Source organism: Patiria miniata, unplaced genomic scaffold, assembly GCF_015706575.1.
Source record: "Patiria miniata isolate m_02_andy unplaced genomic scaffold, ASM1570657v1 HiC_scaffold_7, whole genome shotgun sequence".
NCBI classification, from domain to species: domain Eukaryota; kingdom Metazoa; phylum Echinodermata; class Asteroidea; order Valvatida; family Asterinidae; genus Patiria; species Patiria miniata.
Genome location: NW_024037074.1, coordinates 14,413,271 through 14,435,926, shown reverse-complemented (window position 1 = coordinate 14,435,926; position 22,656 = coordinate 14,413,271). Strand labels below are relative to the sequence as shown.

The window sequence follows — 22,656 nt, the reverse complement described above, 5'->3', positions numbered from 1 at the left end:
TATCCTTGTCGAAAATAACAGTTGTTGAATTGGCAACCGAATATTTTTAGGGCAAGCACATATGGGTTGGGGTATTAAGTCAGTAAACATGTAGGTTTTAGATGTAGATTCTTTTACTGCCAGTGACCGTTGAGGGCGGTGTGCTGAAGCGAGAAGCTGGCTTGACTTGGATCGAAGGGCCTTTGGATTCTGCACGAACAACGGACACAGATTTGTAATCGATTTAAAATTAGAGAAAAATAGACGACAGATAAAGAAGTTCTGTTAGGGGGAACTTTTTACTGTGAATACTGATCAACTACCATTTTTCCTTACATTTCTTGAGCACCATCATTAAGCAAAGCTTTGAAATTGCTACACAGAAGACTTCTGATTTTTATGTTCATTAAGGAGCTCCTCGTAATTAATGTCACGTTTTCCTTCTTGATATCAATATCCATTCGGTTTGGATGTTATGGACTTTTATTAATCTGGTTTGTTTTTTGTTATTAAATAGCTGGATTTAGCGATCCCAGAATACTTTTCCTAATTTGTGCCAAACACTTACGAGGAGGTTGGCTGCTGTATGCGCCACCGATCAATGAGCCAGGTCCACGGTGCCCTAGCCCTGCAGCGAAGGGAGACACGGCCATACTAGCAGCCGGCGGCCCTCGTACCGGTTCCTTCACTTCCAGTTTTTCTTGCAGTTCGCGAGTCAGTTTGATCTCACGTGAGGTGGGCGTGTGTTTGGTCTGCGATACGATGTCCATAAGTACCTGCGATACCTTTTTTTGGCCGAGACAAAATTAAACCTGGTTGATCTTTGCTCCGAGTTCATGAAAGAATACTGCATTTATTTTGAACTGTTGTTTTGCTTTAGGTCGTGATTATTCCGGTGTTATTCCGGTGTCATCAACAGAAACACGGTTTTATTAAAAAGTGAAGAACAAGTAAGAAAATCATACCTTGAAACTTTCCGAAAAAAATACGTTTTGTCCCCTGAACATTGCCCCCAGTACCGAAGTGTTGAATTCACTCGATCTGTTTGCGCTGAATAGAGAAAAAAAATCAGGATTATTCCCTTACAATAGAAACAAATTTGTATCATAATATCTTGAGTCCGTGGGAAATCAGTGGGTTTGCTTCTCATGAATTTCTTAATTATAGGATTACCAGATTTTCTAAATGTGCATAAAGATTCGTTTGGCCGCGACAAAGCTAAATTATGAAGGGGAAAACTCTTCAAGCTACTAAAAGGGAACCTTTAAAAAAAAGGTGGAAAGGCCATACGCTATCCAGATGTCTATGTTCCCCCTCTCTTCCAAAATAAAAAGCCCTAATGAAACGCCTTGGACTGGATAATGTGCATTGCCATAGATATTATGTCAAACTCGTATGTTTCGGCCTTTTATTTTTGTTTTAGTTTTTTAGATGCGTCTATAAATTTCTGCGTACCTTGATACATCAGAAGAGTCTGCCTCTCCATTACCGTAATCATGGAGGTATTGACGTAACTGATCCTGAACATCGTCTGTATCCTTGATAAAGTTTTCAACCAGAGTGTTTTCATCCTACGCAAAACACAAGGAAAACCTCGTAGTGATGAAGTTCTCGTCAGAAATACACGCAAACGAATCATTTATTGTTTAGAGTTGAAAAGAAAAGAGACAGCTACATTTTCGGTTTATTAGTTCTTGTATCAGGAATTCTGATGATTGTGCAGAAGCCTGCGGGCAAGTATGCTTTGAAGCCTGAACAAATCCGGCTGAATTCTGGCTGATGACCAATAGTTAAATTGTACGAATCTACACTTATTCACAAATGTGGATATTGTGGAAAACCAGGGGCCTTATTTGCATATTATTAAGTCGGAGAATAGACAGGGAACTGCAGATTCGTGCCAGAATAGACTCGGCTTCGCCTCGTCCACACTTGGCACGAAACTACAGTTCCTCGTCCATTCTCCTTAATCAACTTTGCCTGGCCCTAGTGCTTTCATCATGATCCTATTGTTAACCCTTCGAATGGGTGCACATCAGTTCTGTTCCATTCATCACATGCACAGTGCATTTGTCCTAGTGACACACACATTCACAATTACTGGTGTTTAGTGCAAACACACTGTCTTCCTTACTCCCAAAGCCAAATGGATAGTATACATGGTATATGTTACAGCTACGGGATTATACTGGATTCTGAAACTACTACATGCTTTTGACGTTATCTTTTATCTGCTATGAGGAGTTTTAACACCAACCACAAGAAGACGTTTGGCAAGCAACTCATTATGTGCACAGAACTCTTGATTTGTGGAACCACATGTCATTGCCATTCAATGGAGAACCACATTGTGTACCTTGATATTTATTATGGAGTACACATCGGAATATCACCATCTCACTCATCAGAGGAAATAACTTTGTTTGGAAAATACATTACTTCGGAAAATACATTACTTCGGAATATATTCTGAGAAGTATTGATTCGGTAAGTGCCATTTGATTTCTTTAGTTATTCGTCCATTCTCTTCAGGATTGTCCTTTCGTTAATGGTCTTTGTTTCACAAGCCAGTAATAAATAGACAGAGAAATAATGATAAAACTGAAATTAAATATGTGAACATAAACTTTAACCAAGGGATATCCACTGATTGATTTTTTTTTATAATGCGAGTTTAAAGACAAACGATTAAAAAAATCATTGAAACTTTAAACATAAAAATAGATAATATTTTTTTTTTAAATATAAAAATAAGATTAAAAAATAATAAAGAGAATTGAAAATATATTCAATAGAATATTTTACACTGGATTTTAAGTTAAAATTTATAATCGCCACTGTAAATTAACTTAAACATTTCAGCGCGGCAAATTAAACAATCCAAAGAGAACATTTTTAAATCGGCTACATGTCAAATTCTTTCGATTAAACTCTTTCGGAATTCGTACATTTTTGAGTTCCAATGAAACTTCGATTTCTTTTTATTTTAAAGTGGACTGTGACTTTCAAAAATCTCGTAGGCCCCTGAGTCCCGTTTATACATGGAATTGTTTGCAGAGGTTATTCACAACAAAAACTGTAGATTCTTAAAAATAATCTACAGTAAAGTGTAGATTCCTAAAATTATCTTCAGTAAACTGTACATTCGTACAAATAATCTACACTTTTAACAATAGTACAATAGTGTGTTGTCACAGAAATAGGTTAATAATTTCTAAAGCACTATAATTTTAAAGAACTATACCTGGAGAGCGCGTTGGAATTCATTCGCTCGTGGGAGAGATTCACTGTACTGCTCAGCCACTGTTTCATTCAGCGCTTTCAGGCAGGTTTGCATCTCTTCAGAATAAATCGTTTATATGAAAGAAAATTCGCGGTATAAAATTCAAAGGTTATTCAAGCTTCGAGAGTGTTTTCCTGTAGTTTTTTTTATGTTAAGGAAAGTAGAGCGGCAAAACCTGATCAGCACCTTCGCATGTGCATGAGATGTAAGGCAGGAAGAATACTGCACAAACCATATCAAAATGTGATGCCATATTTATCGACATAACATATTTTTTAATGCGAAATTTTATTCCTCTGATCTTCCAAGTCACCAACAGATCGTTATCAAGAACTGCTGTGTGTGCATCCAGCCGTCAATGATGCCTTTATGTACATGTATCAGATCATTAAGCTTGATGCCGGCCTCGTATGGGCCTAAGTAAGGAGGATCATGGTAGTTACAAGGTGACGAATTTATAGCCTACCTTTCACACTTTGCTCAAAGCGGGAAAGATCCTGCTTGAATTTCGACTGCGCCTACAAAGTAAACAGCAACCATGGATTTCGTTGGCATTGAAATGTGTTGATTATTAAACTAGTAATTCCGTTGGTGCCAGGTGCGGTTCTAGAACCAATATTTTTTTTTGGGGGGGGGGGGGGGGGCTAGCACGGTGGATCCAGAATTTTTTTTCAGGGAGGCGTGCTGAAATGTTGACCGGTTATTTTTTTCCAGACACTTAGGCCTCCGAAAACCAATAGGTGGTGGTGGTGGTGGTGGGGGGGGGGGGGGGGGGCTCATATTTTCAACGGGGAGCGCCAATAAAATCCTAAAATCATTCACACTATAGCAGGGGCCAAAAAAAATTTTGGTCCCCCAAAAAAGTGGGTCCAAAAAATTACGGCGTGGGGTTCGGGGCCCGCTTAAGGGCCCTGAACAATTTTTGGATTCTAGATGCTCTGTGGTGCGATCTGTGGCAATTTCTGACCACTTTAACCAATTGTTTTTGAGGAAGAGATGGTGGTGTACTCATTGCCTGCCTTTATTGCGATGTCACATAAAAAAAAATTAAAAATTGGTTTCGTTTTTTTTGGGGGGGGGGCGATGGCCCCCTTTGCCCCCCCCCCCCCCCCCCCCCCCCCCCCTCCTGGATCCACCCTTGCACTATATTAACTAATGCACCCTTGTCACAGCTATTTCTTCTTTAAGGGGAGACCGTTCACATGTACATCACAATCCTTCTTTTTGCTAATGCAATTTTTTTTATGGAATTTATTTTGGGGGGTTAGACAAAATTTTGGGGGGCTACAGCCCCCCTTAGCCCCCCCCCCCTCCTGGATCCACCCTTGCACTATATTAACTAATGCACCCTTGTCACAGCTATTTCTTCTTTAAGGGGAGACCGTTCACATGTACATCACAATCCTTCTTTTTGCTAATGCAATTTTTTTTATGGAATTTATTTTGGGGGGTTAGACAAAATTTTTGGGGGGCTACAGCCCCCCTTAGCCCCCCCCCCCCCCGTAGAACCGCGCCTGGTTGGTGCGGCATGTGAAAGTGTTTTAAGGAAATTAAAGTAAGAATCTTTTATGAGAAAACTTCTGTCTAATATAGCCACAGGCCTGTGAACCTGTGAAAAGTTATTGAAGACACGTAAGAATGTATCAACGAAACAGCGAAACGATATCAGGCTTTCAAGCAGACCCAGATGAAAAAAGGAGAAAAGTTGGTTCACAATAATTTTGTTAAACAATGAGACACAAGAAAGGACTTATTTTGCGGGCTATATGAGTAGCTTACGTTGTACTCGCCCATGTCCACAGTATCCTAAGCCTCATTTTGGCACGTTCTGTACTCACAACACAATTAAAATATTGTTGTACTCCATCCTCAACTAAGCTCTTGGAAGTACAGTTGCAGAACTCCTACACCCACGCCGTTCATTGTATAGTACATGACAGTAACATATTCCATGACATTTCATTTTTCGGAGTTGTGGAACAAACAGTAGGAAGAAATAGGAAAAGTAGGAATTTAAAAAAAAAAGTACAAGCAGGAAAAGTAGGAGCGAGGTAAAATAGTTAGAAAAAGTAGAAATGCTGGAAATGCACCCACTTTATCTCCTTTTGTCGAAGATCCCGGACCTTCAGCAACCCTCATACTGTCTTCTGTGATCGTCATTAATGAAAATTATCTCTTTCGGAATAAACTTCGATGCTCTGTCTGAAATTCACAGGGCCTGATTTCTCACCCAATTCGAAACAAAGTTGAATCATAAGTTTGTTCTTCCAAGTTTATGTTTGAAACAAACAGTGTAACAATGAAATGCAAGCGCCCAACATGGGGCGCAGGCCACGTCACAGTACAAGATGATGACGTCACAGTTAAGAAGATAGCCCCGTGTCCGAAAGGAGAGAAACTTATTAGGCCTTCTCCATAACCGAAAGCTACAATTAAAAACCAAATGAAAACATACCGCTTCTCCCACTGCTTGTTGCCTTACAGGTTTTCCAATGAATGCCATTTTTAACAGCTGTAGCCGTAGTAGATCTAGATCATTAATTGAAGCGGTAATCGTTGGCTTCCAGTTGCAAATTTAACAGGCGAGATTTGGGAGAGCAAAATGAAACATGTTCAAATTTGTGTATAGTATCGAAGTGTGACGTCATTTAGAACCAGAAAGTGTAGTGCAAACGAATGGAGTACGCGCGCGTTGCTGAATCACGCGCCAATATCTTTCACACGCATTTTGTGCGCGTGACGTATTCACTTTGGTACTCGGACACAACGTACGCGTTTCACGCAACGACAGCCAATGACTTCACAATACTTTTCATAACATCTATGATCCAATCATTGCGTCTTTATTGTTCCGCGAGATGTGACGTCACTAACATAAAATGTGGGTTGTGACCATACAGCTACACATACATGTATACTAAATTACTGTGACGCATAGGGATGAATTTTCGGGCATCTAGGATTAACTTGGAACACGAGGCTGGTGTCCACATCAATCGTCAGATACTACAAAGTACATTTTTTTCCCATAGAAAAGCAACAAATATTATACTAAAATTAAGTAATCAACTGAAGAACATCGCTCCATTAGATGAAGATCCACAAGAAACACATCAAATTAAAACACTCAACGCAAAAATGATGGACGACTTATTGCTCACTTTATTCGATCCACAAAAAGTAATATAACAGCATGATGAAACGGTATAATAGCATGCATTTGAAATTTAAAATGCGAATACAAGAATGAAAGTACAGGTATAGCTATTTCATCTCTAATCTATAGTTTATACAATTTAGTCTCATACAGAGAGAATAAAGAATTAATGTTATTAATGTAAACTTGAAAAGAATGTTGTTCATCAAACGTTACTATAAGCTTATATTTGATATTTACTACACATTCACTTCAAGCAAATACAAACCAAAAAGTCAACCTTTTTAAAATTGACAAGCTTATGCAATAAAAGAATATCTGCAACAAAGCACAAGAATTATTCATCTTGAGAATCAATCGATCCATCTATTTAAGAGCTAACCTAAGACAGCTACTTTAACAATTAGAATATATTTCTAATAGACAATGTTTTCCTTTAGAAATTTCTTTACAGAGACAGCAGCTCTTTTAGTTAAAAAAAATCTTATATAATGCTTGTTTGGATTGATTGGTTTAATTATCTGCAACATATGGTAAACATAATTACAGAATTTACAAAATATTTGCTGGTTACATGATAAGGTTAAGCGTTGAAAAGAAATTAAATAAAAATAATGGGATGTGAACCTCCAACCTCAAGAATGCCATACAGGTACTGTATTTCGCTAAAAATACAAAGTTAACCCCTTACAATCTGAAATTTTTCATAAACATCTGATTTTGCCAATTTTTAACAAAAATGCAGAGTTAACCCCTAATCTGAAATTGTTCATATAAACCTGATTTTGCCAAAATTTTGCTAAAAATGCAAGTTTGTATTTTTAGCGAAATTGGGCAAAATCAGATATTTATGAAAAATTTCAAATTGTAAGGGGTTAACCTTGAATTTGTAGCAAAATTGGGCAAAATCAGATGTTCACGAACAAGTTACAATTGTAAGGGGTTAACCTTGAATTTTTATCCCGAAATTTGACAAAGTCAGATGGTTATCAAAAACCTCAAATTGTAAGGGGTTAACCTTGCATTTAAAGCAAAATTGGGCAAAATCAGGCGTTTATGAAACATTTTTAATAGTAAGGGGTTAACCTTGCATTTGTGGCAAAATTGGGCAAAATCTGATTTTTATGAAACATTTCAGATTGTAAGGGCTTAACCATGCATTTTGAGCAAAATTGGGCAAAATCAGGTTTTTATGAACAATTTCAAATTGTAAGGGGTTAACTTTGTATTTTTGCCAAAAATGGGCAAAATCAGATGTTTATGAACAATTTCAAATTGTTGGATTTTTATGAAAAATTTCAAATTGTTAGGTTTAACTTTGTATTTTTAGCGAAATGGGCGAAATCAGATGTGTATCAAGTCTTACTCTTGTCAATTTACTTTGTAGATTCTCCTTCTGAATGACTTGTTACTGTTAAACAGTTTCATTACAAATTGCAGAACTAAGTATTGTTACTGTTTTGCATCATTCAATTTTTTTTGGTTATCTTAACTCCCCAGGCAAGGATATCTTAAAAAGTGACATTTATAATGGCCACATGAGTCTTCAAATTGTAGAAATACAATGTAGTTTAATTTGCAAACTAAATGAAATCTGAAATCACAAGAATCCTGAAAATTTGATTTAATATGGATTGATTGAATATTTGTACAATTCAAACATATTTGTGTATTTGAGTCATGTTTGTTTTTGTTTATGCTCATTGTCAATCCTTGTGTCCAGCTATCAATGCAACTGCATTTCATAAAGACACTAAGGATATCATCATAGGAATTGGGTGATCAGACGGGTGCCCAGATGCTGTTCCTACTGACGCAAGGCACTGTGAAGACTAGAAACTTCTTTAACGTCTGGCAAACAAGATGACAGCTCCAGTCAAGAGGATAGACAACCATCCAGCAACTGCACAAAAAGAAATAACATATGCATAAGTTCACTGACGGCTGCTGCTACTGCTACGTATATGGACTCATCTGATGAATGCAGGAGTACTCCCTTGACGGTTTAACACAAAGAGAGAGTTTTGTGGGATTGAAATGCATTTTTATCAGAAAAACTTCAAATTGTAAGGGGTTTGTTAACCTTGCATTTTTTGCAAAATTGGGCAAAATCAGGTTTTTATGAACAATTTCAGATTGTAAGGGGTTAACTTTGCGTTTTTGTCAAAAATGGGAAAAATCAGATGTTTGTGAAAAATTTCAAATTGTTAGGGGTTAACCTTGCATTTTTAGCAAAATTGGGGAAAATCGGATGTTTATGAAAAATTTAAAATTGTTAGGGGTTAAACCTTGCATTTTCTGCAAAATTGGGCAAAATCAGATTTTTCTGAAAAATTCAAGTTGTAAGGGGTAAACCTTGCTTTTTGAGTAAAATTTGGCAAAATTGAATGTTTATTGGAAATTTCAAATTGTAAGTGCTTAACCTTACATTTTTAGCAAAATTGGGCAAAATCAGATTTTTTTTGAAAAATCTAAGGTTGTAAGGGGTAACCTTGCATTTTTAGCAAATTAAGCAGAATCAGATTTTTATGAGAAATCTAAAATTGTAAGGGGATAACCTTGCTTTTTGAGTAAAATTGGGCACAATTAAATGTTAATAAAAATTTCAAATTGTAAGGGGTTAACCTTGCATATTTTTGCAAAATTGGGCAAAATCAGATGTTTATGAAAAATTTCAAATTGTAAGGGTTAACCTTGCTTTTTTGAGTTAAATTGGGCAAAATTAAATGTTTATGAAAATTTCAAATTGTAAGGGGTTAACCTTGCATTTTTTGCAAAATACAGCAAAATCAGATGTTTCTGGAAAATTTCAGATTGTAAGGGGTTAACCTTGCGTTTTAAGCAAAATTGGGCAGAATCAGATTTTTATGAGAAATCTAAAATTGTAAGGGGTTAACCTTGCATATTTTTGCAAAATTGGGCAAAATCAGATGTTTATGAAAAATTTCAAATTGTAAGGGTTAACCTTGCTTTTTTGAGTTAAATTGGGCAAAATTAAATGTTTATGAAAATTTCAAATTGTAAGGGGTTAACCTTGCATTTTTTGCAAAATACAGCAAAATCAGATGTTTCTGGAAAATTTCAGATTGTAAGTGGTTAACCTTGCGTTTTTAGCAAAATTGGGCAGAATCAGATTTTTATGAGAAATCTAAAATTGTAAAGGGTTAACTTTGCATTTTTAGCAAAATTGGGCAAAATCAGATTTTTATGAGAAATCGAAAATTGTAAGGGGGTTAACCTTGCATATTTTAGCAAAATTGGGCAAAATCAGATTTTTCTGAAAAATTCAAGTTGTAAGGGGTAAACCTTGCTTTTTGAGTAAAATTTGGCAAAATTGAATGTTTATTGGAAATTTCAAATTGTAAGTGCTTAACCTTACATTTTTAGCAAAATTGGGCAAAATCAGATTTTTTGAAAAATCTAAGGTTGTAAGGGGTAACCTTGCATTTTTAGCAAATTAGGCAGAATCAGATTTTTATGAGAAATCTAAAATTGTAAGGGGATAACCTTGCTTTTTGAGTAAAATTGGGCACAATTAAATGTTAATAAAAATTTCAAATTGTAAGGGGTTAACCTTGCAGTTTTAGCCAAATTGGACAGAATCAGATTTTTATGAGAAATCTAAAATTGTAAGGGGTTAACCTTGCATATTTTTGCAAAATTGGGCAAAATCAGATGTTTATGAAAAATTTCAAATTGCTTTTTTGAGTTAAATTGGGCAAAATTAAATGTTTATGAAAATTTCAAATTGTAAGGGGTTAACCTTGCATTTTTTGCAAAATACAGCAAAATCAGATGTTTCTGGAAAATTTCAGATTGTAAGGGGTTAACCTTGCGTTTTTAGCAAAATTGGGCAGAATCAGATTTTTATGAGAAATCTAAAATTGTAAAGGGTTAACTTTGCATTTTTAGCAAAATTGGGCAAAATCAGATTTTTATGAGAAATCGAAAATTGTAAGGGGTTAACCTTGCATATTTTAGCAAAATTGGGCAAAATCAGATGTTTATGAAAAATTCCAAATTGTAAGGGGTTAACCTTGCTTTTTTGAGTTAAATTGGGCAAAATTAAATGTTTATGAAAATTTCAAATTGTAAGGGGTTAACCTTGCATTTTTTTGCAAAATACGGCACAATCAGATGTTTCTGGAAAATTTCAGATTGTAAGGGGTTAATCTTGCGTTTTCAGCAAAATTCGGCAAAATCAGAATTCATGAAAAATTTTAAATTGTAAGGGGTTAACCTTGCATATTTAAGCAAAATTTGGCAAAATCAGATGTTTCTGAAAAACTTACAATTGTAAGGGGTTAACCTTGCATTTATTAGCAAAATAGGGCAAAATCACATGTTTCTGGAAAATTTCAGATTGTAAGGGGTTAACCTTGCAGTTTTAGCAAAATTGGACAGAATCAGATTTTTATGAGAAATCTAAAATTGTAAGGGGTTAACCTTGCATATTTTAGCAAAATTGGGCAAAATCACATGTTTATGAAAAATTCCAGATGTAAGGGGTTAACCTTGCTTTTTGAGTAAAATTTGGTACAATTAAATGTTTTATAAAAATTTCAAATCGTAAGGGGTTAACCTTGCAGTTTTAGCAAAATTGGGCAAAATCAGATTTTTTTATGAGAAATCTAAAATTGTAAGGGGTTAACCTTGCATTTTTAGCAAAATTGGGCAAAATCAGATTTTTATGAAACATTTCAGATTGTGAGGGGTTAACCTTGCATTTTGAGCAAAATTGGGCAAAATCAGATGTTTCTGGAAAGTCACAGAAGTAAGGGGTTAACCTTGTTAAGTGGGTGCACATTTTAGCAAAATTTGGCAAAATCAGATGTTTCTGAAAAATGTACAATTGTAAGGGGTTTCACATGTTTCTGGAAAATTCCAGATGTAAGGGGTTAACCTTGCTTATTGAGTAAAATTGGGCACAATTAAATGTTGATGAAGATTTCAAATTGTAAGGGGTTAACCTTGCATTTTTAGCAAAATTGGGCAGAATCAGATTTTTATGAGAAATCTAAAATTGTAGGGGGTTAACCTTGCATTTTTAGCACAATTGGGCAGAATCAGATGCTTCTGGAAAATTCCAGAAGTAAGGGGTTAACCTTGTTAAATGGGTGCACATTTTAGCAAAATTTGGCAAAATCAGATGTTTCTGAAAAATTTACAATTGTAAGGGGTTTCACATGTTTCTAGAAAATTCCAGATGTAAGGGGTTAACCTTGCTTTTTGAGTAAAATTGGACACAATTAAATGTTTATAAAAATTTCAAATTGTAAGGGGTTAACCTTGCAATTTAAGCAAAATTGGGCTAAATCAGATTTTAATGAGACATCTAAAATTGTAAGGGGTAAACCTTGCATTTTTAGCAAAATTGGGCAAAATCAGATGTTTCTGGAAAATCACAGAAGGGGTTAACCTTGTTAAGTGGGTGCACATTTTAGCAAAATTTGGCAAAATCAGATGTTTCTGAACAATTCCAGAAGTAAGGGGTTAACCTTGCTTTTTTGAGTAAAATTGGGCAAAATTTAATGTTTAAATTAAGGGGTTAACCTTACATTTTTATGAAAATTCTAAAATTGTAAGGGGTTAAATATAATATATATAAATACACATTCGGTCACACACTTTTATTGTTGTACTGTATACAAATCATGAAATCATAAACACAGACATTTGGAGAAATGAATCAATTTGAAACAAACATTGAACAAAAATGTATATAATTTCCTTCATACCTGTCCCTCTAATTTTAGAACACAAATCCATAATTATAAGTTGAAAGGCCATGTAATCTGACATAGGTACAACCTCCCCCCCCCCGCCCCCCCCCCCCCCCCGCCCCCCCCCCCGCCCCCCCCCCCCCGCCCCCCCCCCCCGCCCCCCCCCCCCCGCCCCCCCCCCCCCCCCCCCGCCCCCCCCCCCCCAAAAAAACCCCAGTTTACCACTACATAGTTAAAACAAAACAAAAGGTAAGTAAGATTTGAAGCTTTGCATGGTGGAGATACTAAATAATGGAAGGTTTGCGGAAACACCATGTGTGAATAATTTCTCAACTAAGAGAATGGTTCTGAAAAGAACCAGAGGTATAAACTCGACGTACCGGTCAGTATGCTCTGACCGTCTTCAGGAGAGTGAAGACGGTCAGAGCATACTGACCGGAACGTCGAGTTTATACATGTACCTCTGGTTCTTTTCAGAACCATTCTCTTAGTTGAGAAATTATTCACACATGGTGTTTCCGCAAACCTTCCATTATTTAAAACAAAAGGTAAACAGCAATTAAACCAAGATAAAACTGAACCAACCTACCTGGTTTAATGGCTGAACTGGTTGGTTTGGGGGTGGGAGGGGCTGGAACTGGAAGAGGACCAAATGACACATAAAGATTCATGTTACTTTCTACAGTCAAACTAGCAGCTGACCCCAGCAAGCTGAGTCGTCCAGTGGAAGGTGGGTTGAGACATCTGAACTTTTAAATGATTGGCTGTGGGTTCTAGTCCGTACTGAGCAAGCTTGTAACCTTTTCATTGCAAGCCCTGAATAATATAGTGCTAAGAAAAATATGTTGGTTGAGGCAAAACCCAATACTATGGAAAATAGAAAATTGGTACATGTACATCGTTAGCGTTAAAATGAGAAGCCTGAAATCACTGCGCTTGGTAAAGTGAAATCTATTTGGAGGATATTGCAGAATTCAGCAAGCAGACCCCAGCCCAAGTTACTTTAAATGGGGCTTGAAAGTTGGTATGTGCACCCTCAAGTGGAAAGCGGCCTTATCAGGCAACATGATTTGAATGATGCAAATATAATGCCAACACTGATTCATGTCATATAACAGCTGTGAATGCTGTGAATGTTAAGATTGAAAATGTTTAAATTGAAAATGTGCATTCAGATTGAACTGGCCGAGGGCAAGTGATTCCTACATTTGGGAGATTTGCAGATGTAGTTGTGTCTCTCAGTAGAGGCGACGTCACTCCATCCGCCATTCACATCCAACAGGACGCCATTGTTGTTTGCATTGTTATCATCAGTAGGTTCACCGGCATCCCAGTTCACGTAGTCCATCAGACTCTGATCAAACCAGGTATTGAAGTCATCTGAAGGAAGAAAAGAGTAAGCTTCAATACTAACTGATCAATTTACACATGACTGGACAACACGAACAGCACAAAGAGTTGCACCCAGTGAGCAAAGATAAGTGGACATTCTGGTGTTGATGGCACTCACGACAGAAGCCTTACAAGATATCCTAGCCATACGTGGACGGTAAGTGCAGCTGAAGCCCAATGCCTAGATGCATGTGGTCACCAGATATGGCTGCGCCTTCTCGTCCTCTCTTAGCAAGACATGGTGACAAATTAGGACAAGATTATGAGAACATAATAAAGATCCAAAATGGCTACCATTATACCCTTAAATTGCACGCATTTCCTTTTTCTTCAGATATCATCAAGTAGTCTTGCCAAACCTCAGTATTGATGAGCTTCAAATTCACAAAGTTACTTACTGGCAGAGTTACCCTTACCAAAATAAATGGGAAATCACATGAAAAATTGTATCATCTTGATATTTAGCCCACAAAAACAAAAAAAAAGAGGGGGAAATGAGGTGTCCGTAAATGGGCTAAAAATTAGGCGAAGGCTAGCCAAACATGGGGACTTGATCAAGTTCAAGGACGAATCCCCAAACTATTAGTTATCGTTTTTTAAAATAATGATGTCTACGTCCAAGCGTTTTCTCACCAATAATTTTGGGTGTTTCCTTGAACTTGTTTAAGTCCCCTCGTTAGGCAACCCCTCACCTACTTTTAGCCCAATATACGGACACCTTGTTTTTCCCTGTTTTTGTTTTCTGGGCTAAATATCACAATGTTATCATTGTTCACATGATTTTCCATGAAGTTTTTATCGAGTAACTGTGCCAGTAAGTGATTAAGTTACAGTGATTATTTGGTTCAATATCATTGAGCTGATAGCAGAAAACATAATACACTAATCAGTAGTTTACAACCTCAAACAATAGTCGAAAGATGGTAAAGCCAAAAAAAAAAGTCTCTGGTTTCTGGTATGCGCGCGCATCGCCGTAGCCATGCGCGTTGGCAAATGAAAAAGTTTTTTTTTAAATGAAAGATGATGTTTAAAAACCGCCAAACTCACTGGTTTGACTGGAAACCTGCTGCTGCACAATTTTAACGTGTTTTTAGAGTGGGTTATGGTCGAGAATAAGCTTTATGTGGCCTCTCCGGACTCCCATATATTTGCACTAAGTTTAGTCGGGCACCATATGCAGTCATCAGCCGACATTTGAAGCAAAAAAATCAGGTAAAAAAAAAAAAGGCAGCGTCGCCGCACCACTTTTTGGGCAAGCTCCATACCAGAAACCGGAGACTTTTTTGGGGGGCCTAACATGTGACACATACTGCAAGACATTTTGGGTGTTAAACCTGTTTTATATAAGAACATTTTGTCTATGCTTAGCAAGGTTGTCTGCTTACTAACCCCACAGGGCACTTCTTTTATCCATCATAATGCTTTACTCTGACATATAGATCAGTAGTCTGTGCTTACAAGCACTGGATATTGTGCAATAGCACTGCGGGCAGCAGCAAATATTCAATTATCCAATCACATGGAGATATTCAAATAACCAAATTCAAATGGGGCCAGTCAAAGACCACATATACTTACCTGCATTGCGAGTTACGCCCAGCCAAATCTTGGCGTTTTCTCCTAAGGCTTCTTTGGTTTGGGCCTTAATGAAATCTTCCTCTGCTTTGCTGTGAATGCTGGGCAATCGGCCCCCGTTGTGGTTAGTGGCACATGTTAGATCTCCAGCTTCGTGTTTTATCGTTGTGGCCGATGTACCAAACAGGTAGCAGTCATCTGATTCTGGGAATTCCACATAGTCAGGAGGACAGATCCCTCCCTTCAGCCCTGGAACTTCTGGCGGAGTAGCTGATTGCACAAATGAAAACAGAGAAGTTGGTATGTCAAGATGCCTGTCAGATTTTGGTATTTGTTTTGCCATTCCAAGGGATGTACAAAACTGGAATGATGACTGCATAATAAATTAACACTTTCCAACCAATTACTCTACCAAGCTCACAGACCTAAAACTTCAAAGCTGGTCTTTGCTGCAAGTCAAGATTAATTAGTTGATGGTTGCTCTGTCATCCAACTTACAGGGGTATTTGCAGAAGTAGTAGTTGTTATCGTAGCACTGGCGGACAGCCCAGAAGCCATCACGAGTTAGTGCCACACAATCTCCATTGTTGTTGTTTGGTTCATTGGGACCCCATCTGGTAAACTGCAGCGGCCACTTGTCAACCCACTCAAATACTCCAGTATCCTAACAATTTAATACAGAGAATGACAGTCCTGTCAATATGTAGCTTAGAGTGTACTTTGTTTCTTATCAAATGCTAGGTTTCAACATGTGTATCGACTTTACTAGAATGATTTCACACAAATATTGAATTGGAGTTGACATACATTGTACATACATATTTGGGTCAAGGATTTGCACTACTGATCAAGAAGTTGTGTCAGGATCTTCAACAATAACAGAAACCTGCCAACATGTTACCACGAGTACATGTATTTACTCGTCTTCTGGGGCAAAAATTTAAAATAGGTAACTTCAAACACACAACTTGATCGCCTCAGATATCCTGATGATAAATATATAGCACAGTGTATATTCCCTGCAGCAAGTATAAGGCTTTTTACTTTAATCCACTGTCCCACTCATGTGTACTTACAGCATTACGCCTCAATCCCAACCAGGCTTCATCATCTGTTGCATCAGTACCAGCTTGGTACAGGAGGTACGTGAATAGCGCCCCCGCATATTGGTTATTCAGTGACAGCAAGCTACCATCCCTACTCTCGCAATCCTATTCAAGACAAAACATTCTTGAAGTCAAATGATATCAAATCAAAACAAACCCTATCTGGTAAGGCTGTGTCAACATTTAACCAATCTTGAATATGAAAATTTGACGATTAAACATTCATTTTGCCGGACTCATAACAAACTGGACATCCCTCTGACCGTGCGATTTAAAAGGACAGGAGGTGGACTCAAGCTGGACAAGCAGGACTCAAGACCACAAACTGCAGGATTATTCAGATTAATCCAGTGCTGTTACTGTCTACTCTCCGCATGCACATCTAATACCCTTGTTTGCTTTATGCATTTTGAACTATATGCTCAGCCCAGTTTGTAATTGATGGCAAATTTTAGAGAACAGCAGATTTGTTTGGGTTTGCAGCTTAAGTCACGTGAAACTACTACCGATGACCTCACAAACATATTATATTGCATTTACCTCAAAGTTAATAACAATTTGATCAGTTGTTGATGTTTCATTGTGTACAAACCGTTTTGGCCAAATCAAATGAGTTCTTCTTAGCGCTCTCCATAAGGAAACATGTGTCAAAGTAGTTGGAGTACTTGATGTCTGTACATGGGTTTCCTGGTAGGGGAGGAGGATCACCACCAGATGACACTAAAAAGATTGAAAGTAAAACAAAGGGTCTGCATGAAAAAAAATGGACTTGATTTGTCATTCAACACCCCCCCCCCCCCTCCCCTACACATGCAGGCAATTGAGAGACCGTGTGTACACAACATAGAACAGAAACAAATATACTCAATGGTGGAATGGTGTAAGGCAAGTTCAGGGAGTAACTTTAAGTGACATGAGGGACACATGAGAACATGAGGGACAAAAGAGAACAGAAACTACTACTACCTAATGGTGACTGACAGAGGTAGGCTCGTGGGGTAGTACACATGGCATCATTCCACAGACCAGGGTCGTCGGGGTCATTCATCATCGCCACACAACTAGCAGAGTTCTGTCAATGATAAGAGTACATTCACTTTAATAAACCTTTTTTCATCTATCTTTTATAACAACTTTACATGGGCTTTGCATGGGAACTGGGTACTTGAGTATCCGACCGCTTTTGTTAGGAACTGAGTCCAGATTATAGAATCGAGTACCTGTAACCAACTTTATATATTACTCAGTAACTTCTCAGACAATGAAAAAAACAGGTGTTGAATGTCATTTGTGGAGAATTTTCAAAATGAAAACCAGGCTACATGGAAAAACAAAAGATTCATGTATATAACTTCGCAATTTAAAAACTCAACGGTATACTGTGATAAAATACCGGGTACTTTTATAGGCAAGCTATCACATGTATGTCATTAAAATAATGTATATGGTAATAAGCCTGCGCAGCTGCCAAAGCCTACACTGAGCTAAAAAAAATATAAATTTGACACTTGTTTCTTCCTCTGCCTATAAACATTCCTGTGATATCAGGGGAGAAAATACTGTCAACCATGATCATCCATAAAGTCTGATGAAAATTACATTTAGTTACGATCACCTAAACAGCCACGGCTTGTTTTAAGAAGAGAACGTGTATTTTGCAATTGGTACCCACAGTGTGAAAGTGCCATGCCAATGTTCTTCGTCAACCAGCAACGACAAGTACAGCAGCCACAATCACAAGATTCAATTGACAGGACCAGTGCATTCTGCATTTGTTACTTCGAAAACACAGCTACAGGCTATTAAATTCAACTTTAATACATGCCCTTAACATTACAGTTTTTTTCTAGTTCTTTCCAACTCTGCGCAGGGCACTTGTTTATATAAGTACATGTTTGAAGTCCACATATTGTATGCCAGATTAATTAATTGGAATCTAATAACACTTTCTTACTCCTGAAGAAAACGTCTCGGACATCAAGTCCCAATGGTTATTGTACCTGGGATGCACGGGCCTGAACTCATCAAATTGCTGCCAAACAAAACAGCTAATTTTGGAGTGGTTAGAGTTAAGCTTGTTAACTCCTCCTGTCTACAAATGGCAACTATTGAATAGTTGATTATGAAATGATTATTTCTATGTGCTCCAAGTGTAGTAAGTGATAATGGCCTAATTAAACTAAAGAAGTTGCTAAATTTTGCCGAATGTGCTAGTGTGCCAAGTATGTGTATGACCTACCGGATCAGTAATTGGCAAAGCATTGTCAGGTTGGTCTGGTGCCCAGCTCGTATAGTCCAATCGTGTTGTATCAGTCCAATGATATTGATCGTGGATGCCTATACCGTTCAAGCCAATCCACATGTCTGCACCTACTCCCTGAATTATGGCCGTCAACAGAGCTGATGCAAATACAAAACAAAAAGTAAACAGCATATAGTGTGAATTGGATTTGTATGGGTTGTTTTGGGGGGAATTTTCACAACAAAGAGTCACTTAAGGTGGCTGCTCCAAAGCAAAGAAAGAAACAAGAAACACATGCAATAGGCCAAGATTGAATGCAAAATTGACAAAAGATATCATAAATTTGGACTAAATAAGGAATAACTGGTGTAGTTAATTACGATTAACCCTGCCAGACACAACAGTGCATCAGGCGTAAACGTCTGTGGGACCTTGGTGCACTGAGCCACCAACACCAATGCATAAACGGCCAATTCTGAGACAATAATGAGAGCTTGTATCCTGCTACAGATAATATTGACCACAGACTAGATCTGCAGCACTCTAGCCTTGAGATGGACAGACCACATCAGCAACATCGACCTTTAGGAAGACATTCCACATATCTCAGACAAGATCAGGAAGAGAAGGATGGCTCTGGCAGGCCATTGCATCCGCGCCCGGGGCTAGCAGCCCACAACACCATCCTGTGGGAGCCGACTCATGGAACTGCCAGGAGGGGGCAGAGACGAGCCACATACATCGACACGCTGCGGCGGGACGTTGGTCGCAGTGACATCAGGGAGCTGAGGACCCTAATGCTGGATAGGGAACAGTGGAGGGCGGCGACCAAGTCCCGAGTTGGTGTAGGTTAGGCTGCACCCTCGCATCACATCGCATCACATCGTATAATAAAAAAAATTAATAGACCGATGGTTTCATCACTGGACTCAACAGTCCTGGAAGATTTTGAACTCTCATACATGCTGGTGCAAATGCAACGCACAAGCAAATGTACGAAAGGAGGCATTGAACTATGAGGCTTCACCTCGCACACTTCCTGAGGTAGGCTGCTTTTGTTGCCTGGACCACTTGCAGGTGTTAAACTCAGAACTGCTTTGCGAGCCAACCACTTTCTGGGACGATTAAGTCATAAACATAAACACGTGAACAAACACACCTTCATAGAGGTCATTCCAGCAAAGTTCCACGCTAATGTCAACTAAAGTGAATTTCAAGTAAACACTTAACTAGTTCGCGTCTGGATTATTTGAACATTGACCGCACCCACGGATTTTTTTTCATGAACCTAAATGCCAGATGGATTCAGGCCATCATCTGGGGTTAGCACACCCTGATATTTCTGGCCTCGCTCGCTGCGAGCTGGTCGCTGACAGTTATTTCCGTCATGCGTTCCGAATACTGCAAAACCTTTGCGTGTATGCACGTCATCCAACGTGAACTGGTTAATAAATACTCAGTCAAAACTTGATGGGTTTTTCTTGTGTGTTTTTGTTTTGTTTAAGTGGACCTTACCTTGCTGTCCAGGGTTGCTAACTGTGGCAAGGGTTGTCCCTGCAACTGAAGGCGTCTTACAAGCATCTCTAGCATCGATCCAGCCCAAACGTTGACTTTCATCTGTGCCTCTCAAGTTGAAGCACATGTTGTCCAGTCTGAAGTAATCCTTGGGGCACTCGCCAGAGTCTGGATAGCCTGGTAAAGGCGAAAGTGGTGTAGTTGAGGACTCCTCTCGTTTGCAGACAAATTTGAGTAAATTCCCACAAGCACTTCTTCCCCACTCTCCGTCTGTAAAACAAGACAAACCCCAAAGCATGTGTTGAGGGTTGCGAACCATGGAAAGACTACATAGACCAGTGCAAGCTGAATATAACTGCACACTCATGACCCCCTTCGATTGTAAAAGCATTGTGCCAGCTATTGCTCAGATAATCCGGCATGGGGTAGTTGCTTTGTACAATAGCTTGCACAATGCTGTTGCCATTGGAAGGGGCCTCTGTGCATGTACAGTGATTGTGTGTTTGGAATAATGGTCTGCAGTGTTTCCAAATGATATCCCATCGGATGCACACAGAAAAAGAGGTGGGCATTGTTGTTGCACTGCTCACATACAAAAACAGTAGAATACCGGTATACTCCTAGATTGACACAAAGTACTGGACCTAAATTTGGATGATGCAATCTCAAAAATAGTCAGATTTATTGGTTTGATATTAAACTACGTACAGTTCATGTTCCTGAAAGCAATTGTCCTGCAGTTGATGATGATTTTCACTGTTTACATGCAGTGCCAAACACATTCATATGTTTGTGGGGTAATGTTCTCTATTGTTCCCTTTTGTTCTCTTTTGTGTGAGTACCCATCAGCTACCGTCTCATAAAACACAAACATAATTACATCCAGATGCCAGGCCACTAAAACTGTGTATTTTGATATTAATTAACACTCTCCTGTGACGTCACACTATTGTTTTTTCTCGCCATTATTTAGCACGAATGGGCACGCGTGCACCATTCAGCATCCAACGAATGGCGTAGCCACTTTTGTGTAATTTCACAGAATCACAGCAAGCCACTTATGTTTTCGTTCCCTTTCTTTCCCTCAGTTAAATAAACTGTCGCTGGAAAAATGGACATAGCAGGATTAGAACCAGGGACCACTCCATCCATAGCTCATCTCGTTAACCATTAGGCTACTGTGGCAGGTTGACGACTGCCATTCTTTTAAATGTTTTAAATGATATTCACTAAATAATAACAGTGATGACACATCATTGTTCTTTTTTCATAAATAAACAAAACTGATTTTACCATTTTGACAAATTCAATAATAAAGATGTACAAAGGCCTTTCAAGCAATAATGAAGAATTCTTGGAGAGTGTTAAGTAGGTTAATACACTGGGTAGTGCGCTGTTGGTAGGTGATGAATCGTCCTTGGGCCAATCTCACCCACGAACGGCGCGCTCCTCGTGGAGGGTGTCAAGTAGATTAATACACTCGGTAGCGCGCTGTTCGTAGGTGATGAATCGTCCTTGGGCCATTCTCACCCACGAACGGCGCGCTCCTCGTGGAGGGTGTCAAGTAGATTAATACACTCGGTAGCGCGCTGTTGGTAGGTGATGAATCGTCCTTGGGCCATTCTCACCCACGAACGGCGCGCTCCTCGTGGAGGGTGTCAAGTAGATTAATACACTCGGTAGCGCGCTGTTCGTGGGTGATGAATCTTCCTTGGGCCATTCTCACCCACGAACGGCGCGCTCCTCGTGGAGGGTGTCAAGTAGATTAATACACTCGGTAGCGCGCTGTTCGTAGGTGATGAATCTCCCTTGGGCCATTCTCACCCACGAACGGCGCGCTCCTCGTGGAGGGTGTCAAGTAGATTAATACACTCGGTAGTGCGCTGTTCGTAGGTGATGAATCGTCCTTGGGCCATTCTCACCCACGAACGGCGCGCTCCTCGTGGAGGGTGTCAAGTAGATTAATACACTCGGTAGCGCGCTGTTCGTAGGTGATGAATCGTCCTTGGGCCATTCTCACCCACGAACGGCGCGCTCCTCGTGGAGGGTGTCAAGTAGATTAATACACTCGGTAGCGCGCTGTTCGTAGGTGATGAATCGTCCTTGAGCCATTCTCACCCACGAACAGCGCTCCTCGTAGATGGTGTTAAGTAGGTTAATACACTCGGTAGCGCGCCGTTGGTAGGTGATGAATCGTCCTTGGGCCAATCTCACCCACGAACAGCGCTCCTCGTGGAGGGTGTCAAGTAGATTAATACACTCGGTAGCACGCTGTTCGTAGGTGATGAATCGTCCTTGGGCCATTCTTACCCATGAACGGCGCGCTCCTCGTGTTTTTATCCTTAACAGAAAATCCAAGCAAAATCATGTATATCAAAAAATACACACACCACACGAAGCAGAACTGCGTAGCACTGTAGGTAAGTATATATGATGAAAATAAGTTTAAGCAGTGCTCACCGGGAATTTTGTAGCTGAATTTTCGGCCTTACCTGGCCTTCATTGGAGCCTAGTATGGCCAAAAATTCAGCTAAAAAATTCTCTGTGAGCACTGCTTGAACTTATTTTCATCGTATACATACACCACATGTATATATACATGCACCAGCGGGTACATAAATAATAATTAAAATGATAAGAAATAATAAAAAAAAAACATAAACATCCCCGAAACACCAAATCAT

The 22,656-nt window shown here is 38.9% G+C and overlaps 2 protein-coding genes across 2 annotated transcripts in view; both read right to left on the bottom strand.

Annotated features, from left to right (window-relative positions):
- Positions 1 to 97: 97 nt before the first annotated feature.
- LOC119746078 lies at positions 98 to 5,935 on the bottom strand. Its single transcript, XM_038222867.1, has 7 exons — positions 5,718 to 5,935; positions 3,729 to 3,780; positions 3,224 to 3,318; positions 1,435 to 1,550; positions 945 to 1,029; positions 548 to 764; positions 98 to 189 (listed from the first exon to the last, which is right to left on the bottom strand). The coding sequence occupies exons 1-7, from the start codon at positions 5,763 to 5,765 to the stop codon at positions 98 to 100; spliced, it is 705 nt and encodes a 234-aa protein (XP_038078795.1). The 5' UTR covers positions 5,766 to 5,935.
- Positions 5,936 to 7,671: 1,736 nt separating this feature from the next.
- Positions 7,672 to 22,656, bottom strand: part of LOC119744975 (macrophage mannose receptor 1-like) — a 38,213-nt gene continuing 23,228 nt past the window's right edge. Inside the window, exons 15-24 of the mRNA XM_038221199.1 lie at positions 19,973 to 20,242; positions 18,455 to 18,615; positions 17,182 to 17,287; positions 16,808 to 16,935; positions 16,186 to 16,320; positions 15,608 to 15,773; positions 15,113 to 15,379; positions 13,349 to 13,522; positions 12,732 to 12,779; positions 7,672 to 8,322 (exon numbers count right to left, since the gene is read on the bottom strand). Of these exons, the coding sequence (XP_038077127.1) occupies positions 8,264 to 8,322; positions 12,732 to 12,779; positions 13,349 to 13,522; positions 15,113 to 15,379; positions 15,608 to 15,773; positions 16,186 to 16,320; positions 16,808 to 16,935; positions 17,182 to 17,287; positions 18,455 to 18,615; positions 19,973 to 20,242 (1,514 nt within the window). The 3' untranslated portion in view covers positions 7,672 to 8,263. The remainder of the gene's footprint in view (positions 8,323 to 12,731; positions 12,780 to 13,348; positions 13,523 to 15,112; positions 15,380 to 15,607; positions 15,774 to 16,185; positions 16,321 to 16,807; positions 16,936 to 17,181; positions 17,288 to 18,454; positions 18,616 to 19,972; positions 20,243 to 22,656) is intronic.